Below are 27,440 nucleotides of genomic sequence, written 5' to 3'. Positions count from 1 at the left end.
TGTGCATTGTCATTGAAAAATGTACATGTCAATGTACATTTTAAATGTACAAATTTTTAGACCGGCTGACATCGGTCATCGTATTAATAGCTTCGAAATGAAAATTTTGTATAAAAGTTTTAGGAGCATTTTGAGCAATATTTGACAAAAAAAAATATACTGTAAAATTATATAAGGGGCGCTTTGATCGGGCGGTTTTTTCAGGGCATGGCCGTAGGAACCGGGGCGGGGGGGGGGGGGATGGCCCTTCCCCCCTAATTTTGCGATATATAGAATACTCATATAGAAAACATATATTATAACTTCTATATCATGTATATGCTTGTGCCCCCTCAATAATAACGTCTGATGACTTTTTTGTTTGGCTTGTCAAGGAATTTGGCAAACTGAATATGTAATATGTACTGTTGCCCCCCCCCCCCCCGACATTTCTTACGGGCCTGCAGGGGGGGGGGGGGGGACATCAATCGACGGTAGGTGCTGATTACAATCCGGATTTTGTCATTCCAACCGGAATCAGCTCTCAACCTTATATTTAAAAGATGGCTTCCAAGAAGAAAGTCAAAACACGTGTGAAAGATGTTGGTCTAGATATCAAGACTGTCAGTGAGCTAGGTGGAGATAAGGTGTTTATTTGTTGTTAGATGTATTAAATGTCGAAACTATTTATGTACATTTTTGACAATTTTAGTAATCCTTATTGAAATTTGTTAAGAAAACTACAAATAGTGTAATCAAAAAATGCGAAAACAACCCTTTTGAATACTAAACAGGTGCTCAACCATCTAAGCTATCTGTCCACTGGAGAACATAGCTCTCACGTTCCTCCCTTTTTAAACAACTAAGGTGTTTTCACCCTTAATCCAGATTCTTGCGTTTATCTGACACTGGCAGATTACAGGGGATGGCAGGACATGAAATGCATTAGGAAGGGAGAAAATGCAAAGTACCAGACTAGAATTTAAGACGGGCCCTTTGTACAGTGTAGTCAGATGCCAAAACAGACCTTTGGACTTAATGTTCTTTAGACTCAGAAATTGTAATCTATACATACATACACATTAGGGCTGTAACGGTTCCCCCATATTTAGGAAAACAATGGTCCAAGTTGTTCAGTTTTGGTTCCATTTTTTCGGATTTTGGTTTAGTCTAGTTTTGTATATTGGAATCTGTTTTATACAAAAAAAATGGCATCAAAATCAAAAGAATGATATCAATAACAGTAATAAATAAACATCATAGAAATCAAAATCTACTTCATCTGTGACAAAAAAATCATTAGGAAAGGGTGGGATAATTATTGAAATGAGCAAGAGTGGTCATGTTGTCATTAATAGTTGGCCTAGTAGTCCTAAACACCAATGTCAAGACGTTAACATGCTTAAGACATTTTTAAAAGCTGAATTTTATGTAACAAATAAAGACTTTTCAAGTTTAATTCATGAAATTAAAGAGTTTGAAATAGATGTAATGAAGCAAACTGAAAAACCTGAAATCAACTGGAAATTTACTGAATGGACCAGGGTTCAAAATAAGCTCATGTCCATAAGTCCAGGACTAGTAAAAAATGTGTTGGACTAGCGAACTTTATAAAATTCCAACTGTAAATCTTGAATTGATTCCCTTTGTATTTTCCCCCAAAATGGCTAAACTATCATGGAAAGGTAAATGCATGTTTAACATTTCAATGATCAACCTTAGGGGCGACTCAGGAGAAATACGATAATTTAACTTTGCCAGATTTGAGAGAAGGAGAGAGAGAGGTTTAGTTATCTTACCCTTTTTTTTCATTCACTTTCATTAAATCATCTACATAATTCAGATTTATATAGAGGGAGAATGTATTAAATATTCCCTCCATTTTAAAACCATTTTAAAACCATTTTTACAGCATTAGTCCTCAAAATCTCAGCAGTAATAAGTTCAATCAACCAGGGATTGAAACATTATGATGCCAATATAAAACATTGATAGATGAGAACTGTAGCTCTCCGAAAAAAAAAAAAAGACAGACTGGAGAGCTACAGTGCCACCCATAGAAAAAACTGTATATTTATTGCGCACAAAAAAGTGCACTTTTTCTTGATTTATTTCTCAGTATTTTTAAACTGCAATCTCAAATATTACTGACCGTGTGTTCCTAAAACATTTTTGCACTATTCCCACATCAAAACATTTCCTATAACCATTGTTGATAGCCCTCCTGGGCCTGAAATTAAGACCATCCAAAATTTCGCCTGTTAATACTGCCGTTTTGGGTGGCTAGACAATTCAACCAAACGCGCTTCATAAAGATGTCAACTACAAGAGTAGTTGATAGAGGTCTAAGGATTTTTTTTGAAATCGAGCTTTTGTGCAGTTGAGGTAAGAATTTGGAGAAATAAATCCAGAACCGAGCGCAACTTTTTGTGCGCAATAAATAAACATTTTTTTTTCTATGGGTGGCACTGTAGCTCTCCGGTCTGTCAATTTTTTTTCGGAGAGCTACAGTTCTGCAGCTATCAATGTTTTACATAGGAATACATAGGGAGCATCTTTAAAAACCTTCTTCTCAAGAACATCAAAGCCTTGATTGGTCATATTTACATGGAAGCATCCTCAGGTAGTGTAGATTCAATTTTGTTCAAATCATGACCCCTGGGGGTAGGGTGGGGTCACAGTGGGCATTCAAAGTTTTACGTAGGAATACATACAGAAAATCTTTAATTACCTTCTTCTCAAGAACAACAAAGCCATGATTAGTCATATTTATATGGAAGCATCCTCAGGTAGTGTAGATTCAAGTTTGTTCAAATCATGACCCCTGGGGGTAGGCTGGGGTCACAGTGGGGGATCAAAGTTTTACATAGGAATATATAGGGAAAATATTCAAAAATCTTCTTCTCAAGAACAGCAAAGCAATGATTGGTCATATTTATATGGAAGTATTCTCAGGTGGTGTAGATTCAAATTTGTTCAAATCATGACCCCTGGGGGTATGGTAGGACCACAATGGACGATCAAAGTTTTACATAGGAGTATATAAGAAAAATGTCAAAAAATCTTCTCAAGAACAACAAAGCTATGATTGGTCATATTTATATGGAAGCATCCTCAGGTGGTGTAGATTCAAATTTGATCAAATCACGACCCCCCAGGGTAGGGTGGGGCCACAATAGATGATCAAAGTTTTACATAGGAATATATAGGAGAAATCTTAAAAAATCTTCTTCTCAAGAACAGCAAAGCCATGATTGGTCACATTTATATGGAAGCATCCTCAGATAGTGTAGATTCAAATTTGATCAAATCATAACCCTCAGGGGTAGGTAGGGGCCACAATGAAAGTTTAAACTTGTAGGAAAAAAGTCACAGTTAGTCAAAAAAAAAAAGTAAGCATCCTTAGTTAGTGTAGATTCAATTTTGTTCAAATCATACCCCCTCCCTTTTAGGGGTTGGTTGGGACCACTTATGCTTTTAAGCATTGCAATACTAAACTGATTTTTGCTTTTTTCCTAGCCACAGTGCTCAGGTGAGTGATGTGGCCCCTGGGCCTCTTGTTTTTCATTCTTCTTTCTCGTTAACACAATCAAGAAAACATTTCTTATTTGTTCTATTGTTTATTGACATTTTATATTACTCCATATGAACATTTACAGATTTTTTTTTTAATCAAACAATATGATTACTAAGTCAAACCTCCTTTAAAAATCAATTACATGTATTAATGTCATTTAACAAAAATAAAATAATGTTTTTATGCTGCAATTTATTTATATAGCTAGAATTTAATTGGAATTTAATTTTAATTTAAATTAAAAATTTATCTGCATAAAGGTAGGTCAGAAAAGGGGGGGGGGGGGGTTAGAGTCACAGAGAATCAATGTGTTATCATTACAGATGACAGAGGACTAGTAAAATGTTTTACAGACAAATGAAACTTGAAAGTTACTGGTCCATACTGATTAGCTTTTTAGAAAAGTTAATTTTGAACCCTGCCAATCCTCCCCAAAAAATGTTGGAACCATGGCAGTCCTAAAATACATTCAAATTGGAGTCTGCACATATATACACTCAGAAAATGGAGTCCACACCAGTATATCCTCTAAATATAATATTTTTGAAGTTTTGGAATTCGTACAAATGATGTAAATAATCCAACTTGGATATCTCAAATTTAGCTGGACTGAGGAAAAACTTTGAAATGCTTGTGTTTCAGAGGGTTTAGGATATAGAAACTGAGATTCTAATTCATATGACTATCTTCAACTTATTTCAAGTAATGCTGGTTTTAGAGGTTACTGAGGGGGAACTGTGGGTGAAAAAAAACTAGATTGTTTATTGGTTTAAAAAAAAAGTATATATATATTTTTTTTATTTTGGTATTCAGGATATGGAATTTTGGTATTTTTTTCTCTTTTTGAATGGTAGAATGATGTTCAATTGTTGGAAGGAATAGATGAGAATGATGAAGAATTAATTGAAGAATTTGATGAAGGCGGACATGAAGATGGCATAAGAAGAGATGAGGTAATGACAGAGATAGTAATGTTGAGGAAGAATATTTAAATCAGGGACCTTTAAGTTCCTATATGAGTATTCATCATTTTTTATATGTATAGAGCTTGCACCTAGATGGATAAAATCTGCTTTTTATCACAGTATTTATTGTTAGTAGTGTAAACTCCATTTTTAAAATCCTGATTTGTTTGTTTTTGCATGTAGATCCTGGATTTTATCAAGAAACTAGGAATTCCAGAACAGTTTGCTAAGGATGAGCCAGAAGAGGACAGGGGGTAAGAGTTCAGAGGTTAAAGAGAGCTTTAGAATTTAACAGACAGTCTTTGAATTAATAGCAGTAAGATATTTATGTACAGTTAAAACTGCCATAGCGACCCACTGTATTGAGCGAATCACTGTCATATGTGAGCGTAAAAATCCCTCCCAAGGCTTTTCCCTATATATTATACCTGTATTAAACAACCACCTGTTTGACGCGACCAGCGACCATAATTTTCGCTACCATTTTTGGTTATTTCAGGCAATTTTACCTTGATTTAATGACTATATAATTTCTGATTTCTAGTTTCGATTTTGGTCGAACACACAAAGTTTTTGGGTTTAAACATCTACAGACACATGTTTATATTATTTGATAATTATTTAATGTGAGTTTTACAAGTAAACAGCAATTCAAAATAAGTACTTTGACTTACGGTAATGAAAATTAAAATTTAATACATTAACATTCAAGTTTTTTCTCTCTCCGATATTCGAGTGCCATTTTGACAATAGACTTTCGAGGTTGATCCCGATGAGTATCATTTCGTCTTTAATATAAGGGCCTAATGGACATTCAGCTATAAAATTTGTATGTTTTCTGTTAAACTTATAATGTATAACTAATTAAATCCTAGATGTTAGTTAATTAAGTGTATTGTGTCACTGTTGGGTTATGTAAACACAAGCTAGCTAGCACCCATATGAGGTGTAAATTGAAGGGTTTGAAGTAACTGGTGACAAACCGGCAATATTAGAGTAATATCTTGTCATGAAAAAAATTACCAAGATTAAATAAGTTTTTAGTCGTAAATCTAATTTTATTTTTAGGTCACCTGAGTCACTCAGGTGACTTATTGCTATCTGTTTTTGTCCGTCGGCGTGCGTCGTGCGACGTGCGTCGTGCGATGTGCGTTAACATTTGAACATTTTTAGCTTCTTCTCTGAAACCGCTCAACCAATTTCAACTAAATTTGGCATATAGCATCTATGGGTGAAGGGGAACAAAAATTGTGAATTTCATGGTCCCTGCCCCCCTGGGGCCTGAGGGGTGGGGCTAAAACCACCAAAATTAATGCAATCTTTAAAAATCTTCTTCTTTACTCCTGGACATCAAGCAGTCAAACTGTTGGCATCATTGTAATAAGCATTGAGTCCTCTACCAATATTGTGAAATTCATGGCCCCTGGGTCAGGGGTTCTGGTGCTAGGGCGGGGCCATATAGATCATATAGTGAAAGTGCATTATTTCTTTGAAAATCTTCTTCTCTGCTCCTGGGTATTACATAAACTAACTAAGTAAATAGTTATGATGAGTAAGAGTGACTCTTCCAAAATTGTGAAATTCATGGCCCCTGGGTCAGGGGTTCTGGTGTTAGGGTGGGGCTCTATTGATTATATAGTGAAAATGCATTAGTTCTTTGGAAATCTTCTTCTCTGCTTCTGGGTATAAAATAAACTAACTAAGTATATAGTTATGATGAGTAAGAGTACCTCTTCCAAAATTGTGAAATTCATGGCCCCAGGGGCAGGGGTTCTGGTGCAAGGGTGGGGCTCTATTGATTATATAGTGAAAATGCATTAATTCATTGAAAATCTTCTTCTCTGCTCCTGGGTATTAAATAAACTAAGTAAGTATATAGTTATGATGAGTAAGAGTGACTCTTCCAAAATTGTGAAATTCATGGCCCCAGGGTCAGGGGTTCTGGTGTTAGGGCAGGGCTCTATTGACTATATAGTGAAAATGCATTAATTCATTGAAAATCTTTTTCTCTGCTCCTGGGTATTAAATAAACTAACTAAGTATATAGTTATGATGAGTAAGAATGCCTCTTCCAAAATTGTGAAATTCATGGCCCCAGGGGCAGGGGTTCTGGTGTTAGGGCGGGGCTCTATTGATTATATAGTGAAAATGCATTAATTCATTGAAAATCTTCTTCTCTGCTCCTGGGTATTAAATAAACTAACTAAGTACATAGTTAGGATGAGCAAGAGTGCCTCTTCCAAAATTGTGAAATTCATGGCCCCTGGGTCAGGGGTTCTGGTGTAAGGGCGGGACTCTATTGATTATATAGTGAAAATGCATTAATCCTTTGAAAATCTTCTTCTCTGCTCCTGGGTATTAAATTCAGTAATTAAGTACATAGTTATGATGAGCAAGAGTGCCTCTTTCAAAATTGTGAATTTCATGGCCCCTGGGTCAGGGGTTCTGGTGTTAGGGTGGGGCTCTATTGATTATATAGTGAAAATGCATTAATTCTTTGAAAATCTTCTTCTCTACTCCTGGGTATTATTGAAACACATTAAATACATAGTTATGATAATCAAGGATGCCTCTTTCAAAATTGTGAAATTCGTGGCCCTTGGATCAGGGGTTCTGGTGTTAGGGCGGGGCTCTATTGATTATAAAGTGAAAATGTTTTAATTCTTTAAAAATCTTTTTCTCTGCACCTGGGTATTATTTAAACAAACTAAGTACATTGTTATGATAAGCAAGGATGCTCTTCCAAAATTGTGAAATTCATGGCCCCCGGGACAGGAGTTCTGATGCTAGGGTGGGGCTATATAGATCCTATAGTGAAGGTGAATTATTTCTTTGAAAATCTTCTTCTCTGCCACTGGGTATTGCTTAAACAGACTAAAGTACATTGTTATGATACACAAGGATGCCTCTTCCAAAATTGTGAATTTTATGACCCCAGGTTTAAGGGTTCTGGTGAAGAGGGGGGGGGGGGGGGAGGGGCTTCTATTGATTATAAAGTGAAAAAGCAAAATTTCTTTGAAAATATTCTTTTCTTCTTCTGGTTAAAAAAGCAAAGAAGCTAAGTGTATAGTTATGATGAGCAAATGTGTTTCTTCCAGAGTAGTGAATTTCATGACCCCTGGGTCAGATGTGAGGGTGGGGCTCTTGATAATTTAGTGAAAATGCATTAATTAAATAATCCTGTTTGCTCCTTAGTGTTAAGCAGATAAACAAAGTGATTCGTTATGATGAGCAAACATATGGTCCCAGGGTCAGAAGCTCTGAGGGTGGGGGGTTGGGGTTGGGGGCTCTATTGATAATATAGTGAATATGTAGTAAAAATGCATTATTTATTTAAAAATCTTCTCTGCACCTGGGCATATCTGAGGCAAACAGAGTAAAAGTTTTTATAAGGAAGGGAATTTTTACCAGATTCTTGAACATCTGGACCATTTGGTCAAGTGTTCTGGTCCTGGCCAGGGCTCTATTAGTTTGTATTCTACTGAGAGGAGTTATTCCCCTTTGCCATTTACTTTTGATAATTTATCACTGTAAATAATGTACTTGAAAGGTAAATAGAATAAGAGAATTATGCAAGAACTTTTATTGTATAATACAAAAAGTACTTTCATAGTTTTAATGATCAGATAGACTTGTAAGTAGTAGATAAATAAAAATGAGACAAAAATAACTTGTCTTATTAAATATTCATCAAAGACCAAGAGATGCCAATGTAAGAGATTTCAACAAAGGATTAAAATAGTACAGAAGCATTGATAATTTGTTAATATACTGTATAGTGATAGTGATAAATGGGGAACAGATTAGGACCTAATTTACGAACTGTTAATGAATATTAAGACCAATTATTTTGTTGATCATGATCACCCTATTTTTCTTGCTTTTGAGCAACAAAGCTTCACCTTTCAGTTCATTTTATACTCTATGCATCCTTTAAATTGTTGTATCATACTCAGGTGACCATTAAGGCCCTTGGGCCTCTTGTTTACTAGATGCAAGCTAAAATCATGATAGTTTTAATTCTTAGTCAAATGCAGAACATATGAAGTCATATAGGTTATCAATTTAGGTTAAAAAAATAATTATTAAAATAATCTTTTTAACTTTTTCATTATGTATATAAAATCTAAATATTTTCAGATGTTCAATATTTCCAAAAAATCAAAATAATACCTGTGCGGATCAAACAAATTTTATTACCGAACATGACATCAACTGTACCCCAAAATAAATGTATTAAAGCATTTACAGTTGGGCAATACTTAATATTGAAAAGAAGAAATATACAGTACATGATATAAATAAATTCCATGTTACATGTATAATATTTTCAGCATTGTATATTTAAACACTGCAGAAAATAAGCAACCTGTATTCACCTGTCGTATGTGACCTTTTTTCCTTTCTCTGTTGGAAGGTCTCTTAATACAGGTTTGACTTTGAATGTAATATCGCTTTTTCTTTATTTGACATGTAATTTGATATGTAATTTTCATGATGTGATCCACAGAAAAGAAAAGAAAAAGAAGAAAAAGCTTGCGGTAATGCCAGAAGCAGAGGAGAATGACATGCAAGAAAAATCAACAGCAGAAACAAAGAAAAAGAAGCAGAAAAACAAATACAAAATTCAGCATGAAGAGATTTCTAGCACAACGTCAGACTTACAGACAATTAAAGGTTGGAGTCTTAAAACCCATTTGTCATCATATACACCAAGATCCTTCCTTCTCATCAAACCAGGCCAGCGGAGCCTAGAAGAAGAGGTACATGTGAATTTTGCCTTATTTAAAAAACAATTTAACCTTTTTTGGCTTGCATCTTATGTGTAGTTTTTCTGACCTTTTTTTCGGTAGTGTTATAGTTGGATAGGAATTTTAATTGATTGACTGGCTTGGATGTTAGGCTGATTCAGTGATATTTCAGACATAAATTGATGAAAGCAATACTATTTTTGATGTTTGATTATTTTCAATGTCAACAAATTCATTTAAGATTTCATAAGAATAATTAACTGAATGCCAAATTTGATATCGGCAGTGTAGAAAAAGACTTCCATCATAAAACATGGGGGCTTCCTGCAAATGTTTGAAATGATTTTCAATTCATGATATCAGGAGATGGCTCTCATTTAGATTTTAAATGATTAGATGGGGATATATTTTCATTAGGACAGTGAGGAAGGATCGTCTTTATCATCTGATTTAGAAAAACAGCTGGAATCTTTTGCTTCCAAACTATTGGAGGATGAAGTATCAGTGTATCTCAAACGTAAGAATTCATATATCTCACATGAAAAGAAGGGTTATTAAGAATCCTTTGTTTGTTATTAACTATATTAATAGAGAACATATTCTATTTGTTTGCTTGCTTTTTTTTATTTATGTGTATGTATTAAACAGTAAATCCCATCCTTCTATTCTGGAAGCTGGTGATGGCAGTTTTACATTGTCTTAAATCTTATTTAATGACTCTTTTCTGTGTATTTCTGTTAAGTGTGCTGTTAGCCATGTGATGTGGCTAACGTTTTGTAACTAGAATAGGTCTAATATTTTGGAATACTGAATTACACAGAGCGAGAGAAGTCTAAGAAGTCAGAGACAAAGTGGATTAAGACAGTCCTGACCACTGGCACACTGACAGACAAGGTGGCAGCATTGACCCTGCTGGTACAGGAATCCCCAGTCCACAACCTCCAGAATCTGGAGGGACTTGTTAACATGTGCAGGAAGAAGAACAAGAGGGAGAGCATGATTGCTGCTGGTAAATAGAAATATTCTTTGTGAATAAGCATTTACCAGTGTACACTAGCTAATAGCCTGCAGTAAATAAGAATGTTGTCTGTCAATAAGATACAGACGAATTGTTTACCAATATAAACTGGTTGAAATAGGAGATCTAGAGCACAATTAGAGGAGTTTGTCTTGGAGAGCTACATGTGGCATGGTTATTATTCTGGTATAATTATTGAGATTAATCATATACCTCCATCAAAATACAAAAAAGAGTTTTTTACTCACATGAGCCAAAGGCTTACGTGAGCTTTTCTGATCCAAATTTGTCTGTTGTCTGTCATTGGCATAGTTGTAACCTTTTCACATTTTCGACTTCTTCTCAAGAAACAACGGACAAATATCAACCAAATTTGCCACAAAGCATATTTTGGTGCAGGGGAATCAAGTTTGTTCAAATGAAGGGCCATACCCTCTTTCATGGGGAGATAATTAATGAAAATTTAATAGCTTCTTTTAAAACCTTTTAAAGAAATACTTCATTACATAGTGTAGATTCAAATTTGTTCAAATCATGACCCCCGGGTGTAGGGTGGATCGCTGTAGGCAACCAAATTTTTACATAGAAATATATTGAAATTAATCTTTAAAAATCTTCTTCTCAATAACAGCAAAGCCCTGATTAGCCATATTAATATGAAAGCATATCCTCAGGTAGTATAGATTCAATTTGTACAAATCAAACTCCAGGGGTAGGGTGGGGCCACAATGTATAGGAGATCAAAGTTTTAGATATGAATACTTTGGAAAAAATCTGTTAGTCTCTTGTATTTATTTCAGACACATTAAAGGACCTTTTCATTACAAATTTATTACCAGACAGAAAGTTGAGACTATTTGACCAGGTAAGATAACCTCCAAATTGGATTCAAGCAAACGAAAAATAATATATTGATTTGTTCTTTAAGATTAAGTAATCCTGTTAATAAAGCAGTCAGGACATATAATATATTTGATATGTTTTGTTTTGCTAGCATCCTTTAGGAGACCTGGGAGATGTTTCTGGAGGAAATAAAGACACAATTGACAGAAAACTCCTCAAATGGTTATATGAACACAGGCTTAAGGAGAAGTATTCATCATTCATACAAGCTCTAGAGGTATCTATAGGTGTTGGGTCAGAGACTCAGAAATGTGTGCAATTATGAGCCACCTTTTCATAATCTATTAATTTTTATAATTAAAAATTTTACCGATATTTAACATACATGTATATAAACTGGCAATATCCCATTTATTTGTTCAAAGGTGATGTCAAAGGACAATATTTTGGCCACAAGACAGAAAGCATTAGGTAATGCCAATTCATTTAGCAAACTAAACAACTGCTACTTTTTCCATTCCCTCCCCTTCCTTCCCCCAAAAAGGCATTAAATGTGCAATATTGTTTTGATACATTGAATATAGTCTTTTATATTATCAGGAATGTGTTAGTGTTGGGTTTGTTGTACAGATATGAAAACTTTCAACTTTTTATTTCAGGGATATTCTTTCAATTGCTGGCAGAAAAACCAGAGGAAGAAAAGGTGATTACTATAAACATAGCTTTATTTTACACCATTTCTTCAAAAATTTGTAATTTGGATTTAAAAAAAATGATGTGATATAAGTTTTCTGTAGCCTAAAAAGTTTGGATGACTGTTGATGTTTTAGGTGTTGTTGGCATTACTCGTAAATAAAGTAGGAGATCCGGAGTACAAGGTAGCAGCCCAAGCCTCACATCTGTTGACAAAGCTTGGTAAGATCAATTCAGCAATAGACGTTATGAGTAGATATTCGAACAATCTGTACTGATATTCTGTAATATTTTTAGATTTTACCGTATTGTGAGTTTTCTTGGCTGGTGTGAACTTTGGTGTTTTGCTTGCTTAAAGGTTTACCAATAATTTAGGCCGAATTTATTTTAACTGACACAGAGTTTTAGGACTTTGCAAAAGAACATTTTAAGAGAATATTGAATATTTTAGCAATTAAAATTTTAACAGGCTACTACCAAAACACTGAAATAAGCCAAAATTAGCACCCCACTTTAATAACAAATTGTTCAGAATCATAGAATGTTTAAGTGCATGTATGTACATGTATATAGAAGCCTAGTTAGTTCCCTACCGGTGAAACCGGAGGGGACTATAGGTTTCCTCTGAGTCTGTCCGTCCGTCTGTTCGTCCGTCTGTCTGTCTGTCCGTCTGTCTGTCTGTCTGTCCCTCTGTCTGTCTGTCCGACTTGGTTTTCCGCACTTTTTTCCTAAACGCTTGCAGATATTGAGCTGATTTTTGGTATGTGAGTGTATCTTGATGAGTTACAGATCAAGTTTGCATTTCGTTCCGCTTCATTGATTTTTAACGAAATTACGGCCTTTTCAATTTTTACGGGTTTTCCGCAATTTTCTTCTAAACGCTTGTAGATATTGAGCTGATTTTTGGTATGTGGCTTTACCTTGATTAGTTATAGATCAAGTTTGCATTTTGTCCCGCTTCATTAATTTTTGACGGAATTATGGCATTTTCAATTCTTAACGGGAAGAGAACCAGATTACACTGGCCGGTAGGGGACTAGTATTGCTCATGCAATACTCTCAGAATGCTTGTTTATTATGGGATTAATATTTTTAGGTTCTATACCGAAAAGTGATTTTGTTTGCACTTAAAGGTGCATAGACACAGATTTGAAGTTTATATTTTCTCAAATTTTCTATTTTCTGTATAATATCACAACTTATATGTTGCTATAGCATTTCACACGAAAATAAAATTAAAAATTTATTTAAGGCCAAACAAAAAAATATGTGTGGTTCCGGTTACACTTCCAAAAAAATTAGGGTAGGCAGGTAGGGAATTTTTTTTTTTTTTTTTTTTTTTTTTTTTTTTTTTTTTTTTAACAAAATGATTTTCTCAATTTTTCTAAATAATACCTATCACTGCTTTGCAAATGGCATTTAGATGTGATGTGATAATATACTAGTCAATATTGGTAGGGGACACCTACATGCTAGCTTGCTTTGGATATAACACTATTAAACACTTGCACTATATTTTGCAAGGAGGCCGTCATTGCTGAAACTAAAACTTAAACCAGAGCCATTAATGGAAATCGGGGAAAATTCCGGAAAAATATGAAAATTGCCAAAGAAAGTTTAGGGTCGGGAGGTATAAAATAGGGAAGGTCGGGTAACCGGAACCACACTTTTTTTTTTATTTGGCCTAATCTGGAAATTATTGAAACTACGAATTTCGGGAGGCGTTTGATTAACACATCCTTGCACTTTCACAATTTTTAACTTTATCCTTAATACTTAAGAAAAGTAGCAATTTTGTTGTGTATTAATGAATAATATTACATCTATAAACCAGAAAATTCAGAGTAAAAATGTGCGAAAGCAAAACCCACTCACTTAAATATTGTCAGCCCATGCTCAGTGTTGTGTACTTGTGTACAGAGTTTAACAAATTGAATACACCCGTGAAACATAAACTGTTTTGTAAACAGGGCACAAGCTCTGTTGTTGTTAATGTTTACTTTTCACCGGGCGTGTTCAATTGTTAAACTCTGCACACACCACTGAGCACGGACTGACAATACTGGTGAGAGGATTTTGCTTTCTACATTTCTACTCTGAAATTTCTGCATTATAGTTTTAATTTTTTTAGCTCACCTGAGCTTTTCTGATCAAAATTTGTCCGTTGTCTGTTGTCGTTGTTGTCATTGTAAACTTTTCACAATTTCATCTTCTTCTCCAGAACTACTGGGCCAATTTCAACCAAACTTGGCACAGAGTATCCTTGGGTGAAGGGGGTTTAAGTTTGTTCAAATGAAGGGCCAAGCCTTCTTCCAAGGGGAGATAATCATGAATTCATGAAAAATTAATGGCATCATTTAAAAATCTTCTTCTCAAGAACCACTGTGCTTGGAAATATGAAACTTATATGGCCACAATGGGGGATCAAAGTTTTACATTGGAATATATAGGAAAATCTTTAAAAATCTACTTCTCAAGAACAGCAAAGCCATGATTGGTCATATTTATATGGAAGCATCCTCAGGTAGTGTAGATTCAAGTTTGTTCAAATCATGACCCCCGGGGGTAGGGTGGGGCCACAATGTGGGATCAAAGTTTTACATTCAACCACACTGACCAATAGAAATCAGTGTAACAATCAATAATGGAATAACCCATTCTACAATACCTGGTAGTCTACCTGGAATGCTACATTATTTAAAATAGGGGTGTTTAGGTTTATAACAGACACTGAACAAAGACAACATAGAGTGTTAGTATATCGCATTGCGCAACGCTGAATGAATGAGTGAATGAATAAATGAATAAAATAATAAATGAGAATAATCTACACAATAATTAAAATAAATATCCTAAAAATAAAAAGTACAACTACCACATTAATTCAAAAGCATCCCTTTGAAGTATAGATTCAAGTTCAAATTAACCCCCCCCCCCCCCCCCCCTCGAACCACTTTTATATCAAAACTTTTCAAGACTCAACTGATTTCTGCTTTTTCCTAGCCAGAGTGCTCAGGTGAGCGATGTGGCCCCTGGGCCTCTTGTTCATTTATAAACAACAAAATTGCTACTTTTCTAAAATAATAAGGATAAAGTTAAAATTTGTGAAAGTGCAAGGATGTGTCTATCAAACGCGTCCAGAAATTCGAAGTTTCAATAACTTCCAGATAAACTAAGATTTTTATCAAATTTTCGTATGAAATACTGTAGCAACATATACCGGTATGTCATGAAATTATGCAGAAAATTTGAGTAAAAATTAACTTCAAATCTGTGTCTAAGCACCTTTAAATGTGTGGTTTTTTTCATCCTAGTAATATAAGTAAGAAACATTTTTATTGTAGTGTAAGTGATTTAATTTTGTTAAAAAAGCTTACCCATGTCAATGAAAAGAATGAAATTTGATCCACCAAGAAAAATTCTTGCTTTTACAATATATGGGCATAACTATTGCAACATATTCAGGAAAATATTGATTTTTAAAAAATCATCAAATATTATAATTCAGTACATGTATTACCTGTATTACTTAATGTTTTTGACAGTGGATAAACATCCAAACATGAAGATGGTGGTAACTAAGGAAGTGGAACAGCTGTTATACCGACCCAACATCCCAGTCAAAGCACAGTGTGTATTATCCAAAATTTACTGCAATATTAATCCTTTAAGAAATTTACAGATCTTAACTTACAATATGAAAACAGGACAAATTTACAGCTGACAGTTTTGTTAATTTTATGGCATTGAATTAAAAAATTAGATTTCCTACAATTTTTTCTTTTAGATATTATTGCATCTGTTTTATTAATCGTCTGTTGTTGAGTCACGAAGAGAAGGATCTCGCTGTGAAACTCATCAGACTCTACTTCTCATTCTTCAAGGTAAAACTTGATCTAAAACAAAGATTTTAAAACACTAGCCCTAATTTTGTTTTGTACATTGATATATAATTAGAATTAGCATTTAATTTCTCCACTGGTTGAAAACCAGATAAATTGTTTGAATATACAAGCTGAAATCAGTAGAGCTCCAGTTTCATCAGATACATCTGGTTAATTATTCGAATGAAGAGTTAGCCATGTTATTTTTCAGTCATTTGTAAACAGAGGAGAAATTGATAGCAAGATGATGAGTGCCCTCCTATCAGGTGTAAACCGTGCCTATCCTTATGCTAAAAGTAAGTTATTCAGTACAGAACACTGTCAACTGTCCCTATTCTTATGCTAAAAGTAAGTTATTCAGTACAGAACACTGTCAACCGTGCCTATCCTTATGCTAAAAGTAAGTGTTCAGTACAGAATAGTGTCAAGCGTGCCTATACTTATGCTAAAAGTAAGTTATTCAGTACAGAACGCTGTCAACCGTGCCTATCCTTATGCTAAAATTAAGTTGTTCAGTACAGAACACTGTCAACCGTGCCTATCCTTGTGCTAAGAGTAAGTTGTCTAGATACAGAACAGTAGCAGCCATGCCTATCCTTATGCGAAAAGTAAGTTGTTCAATAAAGAACAGTGTCAATTGTGCCTATCTTTATACTGAAAAGTAAGTAGTTCAGTACAGTGAAGTGTTAATTAAATGTGCATGTCCTTATGCTAAGAGTAAGTTGTTTAGTAGCATATAGTGTCCACTGTGCCTATCCTTTCACTAAAATGAAGTTGTTCAGTACTGTACAGTGTCAAATGTGCATGTCCTTATGCTAAGAGTAAGTTGTTTAGTAGCATATAGTGTCCACTGTGCCTATCCTTTCACTAAAATGAAGTTATTCAGTACTGTACAGTGTCAAATGTGCATGTCCTTATGCTAAGAGTAAGTTGTTTAGTAGCATATAGTGTCCACTGTGCCTATCCTTTCACTAAAATGAAGTTGTTCAGTACTGTACAGTATCAAATGTGCATGTCCTTATGCTAAGAGTAAGTTGTTTAGTAGCATATAGTGTCCACTGTGCCTATCCTTTCACTAAAATGAAGTTGTTCAGTACTGTACAGTATCAAATGTGCATGTCTTTATGCTAAGAGTAAGTTGTTTAGTAGCATATAGTGTCCACTGTGCCTATCCTTTCACTAAAATGAAGTTGTTCAGTACTGTACAGTGTCAAATGTGCATGTCCTTATGCTAAGAGTAAGTTGTTTAGTAGCATATAGTGTCCACTGTGCCTATCCTTACCCTTAAAGTAAGTTCAGTAGACAACAGTGACTACCATGTCTATCCTTTTGCTAAGAGTAAGTTGTTCAGATACAGAACAGTGTCAGCTGTGCCTATCCTTATGCCAAAGGATATAGAATCTTATATATATTGAGAAATTATTCCTTGTTATAATTCAGAGTAGAAATTTCAAATTAAACCAAGTTTTTTGATTTGTAATGATATTTTTGTAACTTTTTTTTAGTGGAGGCAGACTACATCAGTGATCAGATGAATACTTTGTACAAGATCATCCACACAGTAAACTTTAACACTAGTGTCCAGGCTCTAATGCTGATCTACCAGGTCATGGACTCCAGGTCAGTTATCATAAACTTATTGCAAAGCCTCAACACAAATGTGCGTATGTGTAAATATAAGTGTGTATCTCTAGTGCATTGAATAGGGAACAATTTCTGGTTCGTGGGAATGTATTTTCATGGGTAATTGGTAGATATAGAAGATTTAATGAACTGATACATTGACAAAGTTATTATTCATGGGGATGTGAATTGATTTTGTGGGTAATGGTGACCCATGAAATTCAGAAATGATTATTCTGTGGTATTTCTTTAGTAACTAAGTGGTAGTACTATGATAATTACCATTTGGAAAATGTTGTTTATTTCTTTAGCTTAAAATTCTGTATAGAAAATGTATATAGAAGTTAAGAAGTTGACCAGTCGCCAAAGGGCAAAAAATTAATTTTTTTGTCTCAACTAATATTATACATATACCATTTGAATTGATTTTGCTTGTATTTGATTGACAGTGAAAACATCTCTGACCGATACTATGTAGCCTTGTATAAGAAGTTGTTGGAGCCTGAATTAAAGAACACAGCAAAGCAGGCCATGTTCTTGAATCTTCTTTTTAAAAGTATGAAGAAAGACAGTGTAGAGAGAAGAGTAAAGGTTAGTGATTTATCAACAGCAGATTATCTATTTGAACCCTGTATATTTTTCATGCTTGTGTAATTTGAAGGGTGTGTATACAGGCATGTACTTAAAAGTGCATTCTATATAAAGGAGAGATATTATTTTGTTTATCTTAACATGTACTGTGCCCATTGTACATATGTGCATGTAAGAGGGAAGGTGAATAATATGTGGTAAAGAAATCACTGTATTATTTTAGGCCTTTGTGAAGCGACTTTTACAAGTCTGTTCCTACCAGCCTGTGCAGTTTGTTTGTGGAGCTCTTGTACTTCTTGGAGAACTGATGAAGGTTCACAAAGGCATCTTAACATTGGACCATACAACAGAAGAGGTAAATATGGGAGTTTTACCTTTAATGATCATCAGGCAGAAGACTGATTATGGAAAATGTGATCTTACAATACAGTCAAACCTGTATGAAGCAGTCACCTGTGGGAACCATTAAAAAGTGACCTTTATACAGAGGTGACCTTTGAATATAGGATCATCTTTTCAAAGAAAAATTGTTTCCAATTTATATTAGTTCTGTGTTTCACAATGCAACATCACAGAATATTACACAAGCATATGTTTCATCAGTGTTTTCAGAATATTACACAAGCATATGTTTCATCAGTGTTTTTACTAAGATTTTTTAAACTTTTTGTCCCAAGATACATGGTTTTTGTAAAGATAGAGTTCAAGTGCTAAGTTTGATAAATCCAAGAAAAATTATTTTGAGTCTAATGGATATTGCATTATGCATCTGTCCAAACATGACAAAATCCTATTTTATCAGAAGTGATTATTTTATGCAAGGAATAGAATATACATGTAATATGAACTGCATTTAAATACAATTGCATAAAATGAACAACTGTATGTTTAAAAAGTACATAATTAATTCTCTTAAAATGCTTTATAATAATTTAACACAGGACTCTGATGATGAAGAGCACTATGAAGATTTACCTGCCCCTGATGAGAGTGAAGCAGACGACACAAGTAGCTCAGAAAGCAGTGATTCAGAGGATGAGCAGAAGGGAGCAAAGTCAAAAGTGAAGTCCTCCTGGGTTCACAAAAACCTTAAAAACTCCGGTGAATGGCCAGAACTCTGCTTTTGTTTGTGTTTCTAGTCCTAAAATGTATATTAAAATGAGGGTTTGAATATTTTATCATGTATTTTCAGGGTTCACAAAAGCAGCTGAGTATGACCCTCAACACAGGAATCCACTGTACTGTCGAGCAGACTCGGAGTGTGTTTGGGAATTACAGAAACTTTCTCAGCATTTCCACCCGACTGTATCATTGTTTGCATCAAACCTTCTCAAGGTAATATCAACATTGTCAAAATCATACTGTGGAGTCATCAAAATTTGTGGAGGCCAGTTTTTTTGGATTGCTTAAATTTTGCATTCATTAGAAATATAACTTTGAAACCCATATATATTTATTCATGGAGGATGTATATTTGTGGATGTTTTGTTTGTATGTTGTTTAACGTCCCTCTCGAGAATTTTTCACTCATATGGAGACGCCACCACTTGCCGGTGGAGAGCTGCAAATTTTGTCCTATACTCGGCACTTACGTTGACTTCATTGAGCAGTGAGGGATCTTTTTCGTGCCAGCACTTACTGCGACACGGGACCTCGGTTTATATGGTCTCATCCGAAGGACCGGTCTCCACATCCCACAATGGGATTCGAACCCGTGACATAAGGATCAACTCCTTATGCCGCGACTCTAGAGCAGACACTCTAACCACATATTTGTGGATGAAAAGTACCCATGAATTCCATGAATGTTGAGCCACACGAAATCTAATAATTCCACAGTATTTTAACAATTTTCCTGAAATATAATATTTCTCATGGAATTTTAGAAAAATGTGAATTTCTTTATTTGCAGGGTGAACATGTTAGGTATACAGGAGACCCTCTGCAGGACTTCACCATTATCAGATTCCTGGACAGATTTGTATATAAGAATCCCAAAAAGCCGGAAACATGTATGTGTACTTCTTAGAAAAGTCTCCACAAAATAGTTGTTTTGTTAAAATTTTTACTTTTCTGAAATAATGTAGTAGTTATGAAGAGGTTTTTTACATAATGTAGTCACAGAAATGCAGGGTACCTTGTCCCGGTCAAAGTTCAACACTAAAACAACTAGACTAAAGGGAGTGAAGAAAGTCCCTGTTTCCAGTGAGGAATATTTACAGAAAGCAGAGAGTTACCTTCCAGCAGAGGAAATATTCTACCATAGGTAAGCTACAAGAAATGATGTACCTTTCTGTGTATTTCTGCCAACTTCTTGGAGAAAGTGACATTTATAATCAGTACTCAAGGGGAATATATTTACAAACAGAGGTAACCATTTAAAAAATTTGCAGAAATTTTGAATGAAACTTGATTGAATTATAAGGACTTGAATATAAACCCAGTTGTAAATATATTGTTTATGTGGCAGATTCTTCAAGCAGAAAGCAGAAAAAGAGAGGAAAAGAAAAGAACTGGAGGAAGAGGAGGAGGAGAGTGATGAGGAAGTCAGTGACACAGAGTTTGATGAGTATCTCGGTAATTATACATAAACAGTCCAATATAAGATTCAGAGTTTGAGGAGTATCTCGGTAATTATACATAAACAGTTGGTCTAATAAGGGACTTTGAGTTTGTTGAGTATCTCGGTAATTTTACATAAACATTTGGTCTAATAGGGGACACAGCTTGACGAGTATCTCTGTAATTATATATTAATACACTCTAACTGATGACACAGGGTTCGATAAGTATCTTGGTAATTAAACATCAATATATAAACAGTAACAAGTCTTTTTGTTGAAATCTTTGTTGTTTTAATTAGATATTTCCTGATTGTCTTATCTGATGTGGTGACTTACTGTAGATTCCTAAATATAGGCGAGGAATTAATTATCGCGTATTTTCATGAGAAACACCACTTATGAAATAAAATTACTAGCTTTTATATTTATGGTGCTAAAATCCATGTAAAATTTCTTGACTAAATGTTCAATCTCGATTTATTGTTCTTGCGATTTGACGTTAAAGAGCCATTTTGTGATAATAAGTACTCGTGAAAAATAAGGAATCGACAGTAGTACTTGATGTTTGTAACATTAACACATGTAGCTTGATGACTGCCATTATTAATTATTTCACCTTTAAATACACATTGCACATTAAAAGAAGTATATAACAATTGTTGTCCCACTATGTAAATCAGTTGTAAAACATTTTATTTACAGATACATATGAGAAACAGTTTGAAGGTGGTGATATTGGTGGTAACTTCAGTGGTTCAGACATAGACTTTGCCAGGTACATGTATTTAGTTTTGCTTTCTCTCAGTGTGTACAGTAATCATAATTATGATATTTGCTCTATGCATTGCTGGCATTATGTTACAGTTATGTAACTTCAACAATAACTCCGTAAAGTAGGGTCATAAAATAAATGTATTGGAATGGTTCATATTAAAACTGTTCTTATGGTACATAGTGTAAAGGACAGACGTTGCTCAAATTTTACTTTGATAACAGACACATACATGTATAGGTAATTAGTTTATATTAAAGTATGTATTATGATAACAGTGCTGTGGGCATGAAGGCCACAAAGAAAGGCAAACTGGTGATGGAATCTGATGATGAAGACGTTAGTGAGGAGGAGGATGATGATATGGATCTGTCTGATGAGGAGATGAACTTTGAACATGATGAGGATTTTGCCAAGGAATTCCAGGAGTTTGATGCTGATATTGAAGATGGTGTGGAAGAGGAGGCCAGTAGTGCTGAAGGTAGTATTTGTTACATTGTTATGTTTTTGTTTGTATGTTTGTTTAATGCCTCTTCGAGAATTTTTCACTCATATTGAGACGCCACCACTTTCCGGTGTAGGGCTGCAAATTTAGACCTGTACTTGGCATTTATGGCGTTTGAGCAGTAAGGGATCATTTTCGTGTCAGCACCAACGGTGACAGGAGACCTTGGTTTATATCGTCTCATCTGAAGGACTAGTCTCCATGTCCTGCAGTGGGATTCGAAATCAGGACATATAAATCATCTCTTACACTGCGACTCTAGAGCAAATGCTCTAACCACTGTGCCACGCGGGCGACTACATAGTCATGTAGTGACTGGGTATGGGATGATACCTGGAGAGTAATTTTTATACCTCGCGTGGTGAAGCCGAGGCTGATGTGAAATTTACTGTTAACCAGATATCATTCTGCACTAAGTCACTACAAAATATGTAATGAATTTACCCTACCTATGACATAATTATATATTCAGGTGTCTATGGTTTTCATTATTTGTGCAACAACATTTCAATTTATTTATTGTCTTTAGCTCAAACTGTCTTTTCTACTAAAGAGAAATCATCTAATGCTAATATTTGAGTTGTCCTTTGACCTCTCTTCTTGATTTGCAATCTAACTGTATCTCCCATCATCGGTATCATGATGTTTGGTTGTATAATCGTTTGCATATTTTCCTGTTACAGATGAATTTGTGGAATTAACACAGAAGAAGAGAGCTTTAAAACACAAGGTCAAGTCAGCTGCTGTTACTGTTGGCAATAAGAAAATGAAAAAGTAAGTGTAGTGTAAAAACTTCCCAAATATTGAACAAAATCTGTGTCTTCCTGCTCTTTTATCCCCCAGTTTTCATGACATAGACATTTAGTAATTGATAAGCAATGTATCTGTCTCTTTGTCATTTTGTATACATCCAGCTGAAAGTTTTTTAATCATTTATTTTCAATATCTTTGAAGATAAGCACTTCACATTATATACTATACATAAATATTTAAGTAAAATCTGTGTATGATGGAGATACATAACATTTTAATTTGACGAGTCCAGTGAGAATGGAACATGAAATTTAAATCTTTGGAATTTTACCTCGTGCAAATGTTAAAATGGACCATGCTTCATTTATGGAGTAAAATGCAATTTATGATGTTGTTCGGGCTTAAGTTGGCAATGGAAATAAAAAAAATACTTGTCTTATTTCTTGTTTTGAATATTCTGTTTTTATTTACAGATCTGACAAATTTGACTCCAATCTATTTGCTTCAGCAGATGAAGTAAGTAAAGAAGACTTTTGTCATTTCATGATAAACAACTTATACACAAAAAATGCACTAAACTGTTGTAGATGATTGTCAAGTGGTGAGCACATTTGTAGCTAGATAAGGCCACAATCCAAAATTTAATTGTGTGGATGCTTCTTTAGTTTGCTGATATGATAGAAGAGAGTGCTGGTTCTGGATGGGACACGCTGGGATCCAGTGCTTTATCCAACCAGGACAAATCCAGTAAGTAATCAGCAAACATGTCTTAGGATGTAAATCTGTTCTTAATTTTTTTTATTTTTAATGTTTATGTTTTATTTTTATGTAGACATAGTTAAACATATGGGAAAGAATGTTTGTATTGGTACCATATCTGTGAGAGGGTCATCCAAATAAAAACCTACTTCCCTTTACTCTGTAATTGGCCTGGATGAAGCAACCCTTAATGTTTCTTACTTTTACCAGCTCACCCAAATCAAACTTTTTTTAAAGTGTGCTTTTCAAAGTTTGTCACTTTTTGTCCTCCTCTCTATTCATTTTCAACTTTTCTTCATAACCACTGCTCAATTTCAGCCAAAGGTGCAAAACATCCTTGGGTATAGGGGATTCATGTTTTGTTTTGTTTGTTTGTTTTTGCTCTGTCAAATGAAGGGCTGTGTCAGTTTCAAAGGGGAGATGATTAAGAAATACCGGTAATGAAAATAATTTCGGCCTATTAACATCTCTGCCGCAAGAACTATTGAGTTGGAGAACCTTCAGAAAAGATTATGTACAGTGTATTAGCCAGTTTGTAAGCTCACCCGACCAGATGCTCAGGTGGGCTTTTTAGCTCACCTGAGCTGAAAGCTCAAGTGAGCTTTTCTGATCACATTTTGTCTGTAGTCCGTCTGTCCGTCCATCTGTCTGTAAACTTTTCACCTTTTCGACTTCTTCTCCAGAACCACTGGGCCAATTTCAACCAAACTTGCCACAAAGCATCCTTGGGTGAAGGGGGTTTGTTCAAAGTTTGTTCAAATGAAGGGCCACGCCCTCTTCCAAGGGGAGATAATTAAGAATTGGTGAAAATTTGGTGTCCTCTTTTAAAAATCTTCTTCTCAAGAACCATTGGGCCAGAAAAGTTGAAACTTATGGGAAACCTTCATTACATAGTGTAGATTCAAGTTTGTTCAAATCATGACCCCTGGGGGTAGGGTGGGGCCACAATGAGGGATCAAAGTTTTTACATAGGAATATATAGGAAAATTCTTTAAAAATCTTCTTCTCAAGAACAACAAAGCCACAATTAATCATTATACCCCCCGCAAACGAAGTTTAGGGGGGTATATTGGAATCACCATGTCCGTCTGTCTGTCCGTCTGTCTGTCCGTCTGTCCGTCTGTCTGTAGACAAGATTTTGTCCAGAGCGTTTCTCGGAAACTATTGCATAGATCTGTCTGAAAATTTGTACACTTATTATTCACCATATGAAGGTTTGCACCTGGTATTTTCATCATGATTGAATAATTTTTCTGCATTTTACAGGTGTTTTTTCATTTTTATCATGTGGTTTTGTCCTGACCTTTTCTCAAAGACTATTTCATAGAATTGTGTGAAAATTTGTACACTGATTATTTACCATATGAAGATGTGCACCTGGTATTTTCAACATTTTTTGATAATTTTTCTGCATTTCACAGGTTTTTTTTTTCATTTTAATTTATTGACTTAGTCATTTTGGGTTTATTTCTAAGGTTTGAGACACAGAATCTAGAACATCTGTACAAAAATGTGAACTACAGCTTAAAACTATTCATTAAAACAAAAAAAAAAATCACCAAGTATTAAAAACAATTTTTACATTACACAGCAAATAGTGTAAATCCATTTGTCCCTTGGGAGTAATGAGTGGACATGCATCCAGTTAAAGATTAATTAATGAGTTCAGTGTGGGAAGTTGTTAGGGCATCTCTGATTAAGCATGTGTTATCTATATCTCCTGGGAGTCTAAAGATCTCTGTTCTTTAATTCTCTTCATTGTAATTTATTGTCTGTCATAGTACATAGTTAAAGGATGACCAGCTTTTCATTTTTAAAATGAATTTGATATAAAGTTATGAAGATTAATTTGATTTTGTAATTAATTGATTTTTGTTTTCAAAAAATCAATTTGCAGAATGTCATTTCTCAAAAAGATGACAGATAGTTGCAATTTATTTTTTCAATGTATTAAAAACAATGTAATTACAATGTATTGGTATTGATGTTTTATTAGGTTGTTCCTTAGTTTCATTCTTAAAAAAATATAATGAGCAATTATTTTTTCACTCTAAATGTTAATAAGAAAATTGTGAACACCTCTTTGATCCATAAAATATTAGTGATTTGGCACCTCTGAAAAACCCAGCGGGGGGTATTTGTCCCTTTTGGACAGTTCTAGTATTGATTTGGAATCATCTTCAGGTAGTGTACATTCAAATTTGTTCAAATCATGACCCCCGGGGGTAGGGTAGGGCCACAATGGGGGATCAAAGTTTTACATAGGAATATATAGGAAAATTCTTTAAAAATCTTCTCCTCAAGAACAACTAAGCCACAATTAGTTATATTGATATGGAATCATCCTCAGGTAGTGTAGATTCAAATTTGTTCAAATCATGACCCCAGGGGGTATGGTGGGGCCACAATGAGGGATCAAAGTTTTACATAGGAATATATAGGAAAATTCTTTAAAAATCTTCTTCTCAAGAACAACAAAGCCACAATTAGTCATATTGATATGGAATCATCCTCAGGTAGTGTAGATTCAAGTTTGTTCAAAGCATGACCCCCAGGGGTAGGGTGGGGCCACAATGGGGGATCTAAGATTTACATATGAATATGTAGAAAAAAATCTTTTAAAAAAATCTTTTTCCAAGAACAACAAAGCCAACATTAGTCATTTTGATGTGGAATCATCCTCAGATAGTGTAAATTCAAGTTTGTTGAAATCCAGACCCCTGGGGGTAGGGTGGGGCAACAATAGGGGATCAAAGTTTTACGCAGGAATATATAGGAAAAATCTTTTCAAGAACAGGAAAGCCTTGATTAGTCATATTGATATTGAAGCATCCCCAAGTATTGTAGATTCAATTTTGTTCAAGGCATCCTGTAGTAGTAGGGTGGGGCCATAATGGGGGATCAAAGTTTTACAAAAGAATATATATAAGAAATATCTTTAAAAATCTTTTCTCAAGAACAACAAAGCCATAATTAGTCATATTGATATGGAAGCATCCTCGGGTAGTGTAGATTCAAGTTTGTTCAAATCATGACCCCCCCCCCCTCCTACCCCCCAGGGTAGGGTGGCAGACATCTTTAAATTTCTGTTTTCAAGAACAGCAAAACTATGATTATAGTTACATGAATATAGAAGCATCCTCAGAAAGTTTAGATTCAATTTCATTCAAAACATGGCACCTGGGGATAGGGTATGCCTAGAACAGGCAATCAAAGCTTTACATATGAATATATAGAAGAAGAAATCTTCTGACAAAGAACAGCAGGGCTATATTGACTCAGGTGAGCGTTGTGGCCCATGGGCCTCTTGTTTTTGTGAAGGTTTGTCTGTAGCCAGTCTGTCGTCTGTAATTTGTCTGTTTGGAGACACTATTAGACTGAAGGATTCAAACTTAATTTCCTTGTAGTACATGTACATGCATATGAATCTTGTAAATTAATTGGACAATGTCTTTACTTCAACATTGTGTGTATGGTAAATAAAAGGTTACTTTTTGTATGCTGAAAATAGCTTTAAGTTAATTGTTTATTAACACTTATAAAAGTGGAACAGTGCTAGCTAGTGTATTTATATGTAGCAGGTTCATTATTAATATATATGTATTTTCGATTTAATTTAGGTGCTAAACAGCTGAAATGGGAAATGGAACGTGATAGTTGGATTAAAGGGAAGAATAAAAACTTGAGAAACAAGAAACAGAGAGGCAAAGGAAAACAATCATTTAAACAAGGACAGAAAAATGTCAAAAAGAAGAGATGAAAATGCTTTCCTGTTTATTAAAGCAATAAATATTTTTAATGAAAACTCAGCTCTTCGTCCTTTGTTTAAGACATCATATTTACTCAGAAATACATGTATATTTGTTTATTACCCTGCAGAAATTTTAATTGTGTAGTGTATTTTTTTGTTTTCTTTGATTTCAAGGGGGAGTTTTCAGGGATTGCTGAGATATTTTATTGCTACTGCAGATAAAGAACCATACAAAGGTTTTCATTAGGGTCCTGCTAGGATTTAGGGGTGCCCTTTACTATTCATTCAGTTCATTAAAATTTCTTTTTTTTAGCTTACCTGATTAAAAGTTTAAGAAACTTTTCTGATTGTCTCCTTTGTCAGTTTGCCTGCCTATTGGCCAATATTCAAGAAAGACATAAATTGGGTAGGT

At 34.6% G+C, this 27,440-nt stretch overlaps 1 protein-coding gene across 1 annotated transcript; it reads left to right on the top strand.

The window, feature by feature from the left end:
* The first annotated feature begins 540 nt into the window (after positions 1 to 540).
* On the top strand, positions 541 to 27,086 carry LOC133182171 (CCAAT/enhancer-binding protein zeta-like). The gene is made up of 28 exons (XM_061316911.1): positions 541 to 626; positions 4,411 to 4,509; positions 4,705 to 4,775; positions 9,032 to 9,284; positions 9,690 to 9,789; positions 10,093 to 10,281; positions 11,091 to 11,155; positions 11,285 to 11,410; positions 11,559 to 11,604; positions 11,793 to 11,836; positions 11,964 to 12,048; positions 15,372 to 15,456; positions 15,614 to 15,710; positions 15,922 to 16,006; positions 17,216 to 17,330; positions 17,783 to 17,924; positions 18,148 to 18,279; positions 18,866 to 19,025; positions 19,117 to 19,259; positions 19,837 to 19,936; positions 20,043 to 20,190; positions 20,395 to 20,501; positions 21,191 to 21,263; positions 21,539 to 21,741; positions 22,449 to 22,539; positions 22,992 to 23,034; positions 23,184 to 23,265; positions 26,898 to 27,086. Exons 1-28 carry the CDS (start codon positions 543 to 545, stop codon positions 27,035 to 27,037), a joined length of 3,108 nt encoding a protein of 1,035 aa, XP_061172895.1. The 5' UTR covers positions 541 to 542; the 3' UTR covers positions 27,038 to 27,086.
* The last annotated feature ends 354 nt before the right edge of the window (positions 27,087 to 27,440 follow it).

This window comes from Saccostrea echinata, unplaced genomic scaffold (assembly GCF_033153115.1).
Source record: "Saccostrea echinata isolate AGI-Se365-2 ecotype Australia unplaced genomic scaffold, CSIRO_AGI_Sech_v1 ptg000009l, whole genome shotgun sequence".
Classification (NCBI taxonomy): domain Eukaryota; kingdom Metazoa; phylum Mollusca; class Bivalvia; order Ostreida; family Ostreidae; genus Saccostrea; species Saccostrea echinata.
This window is presented reverse-complemented; position numbering and strand designations above follow the sequence as displayed.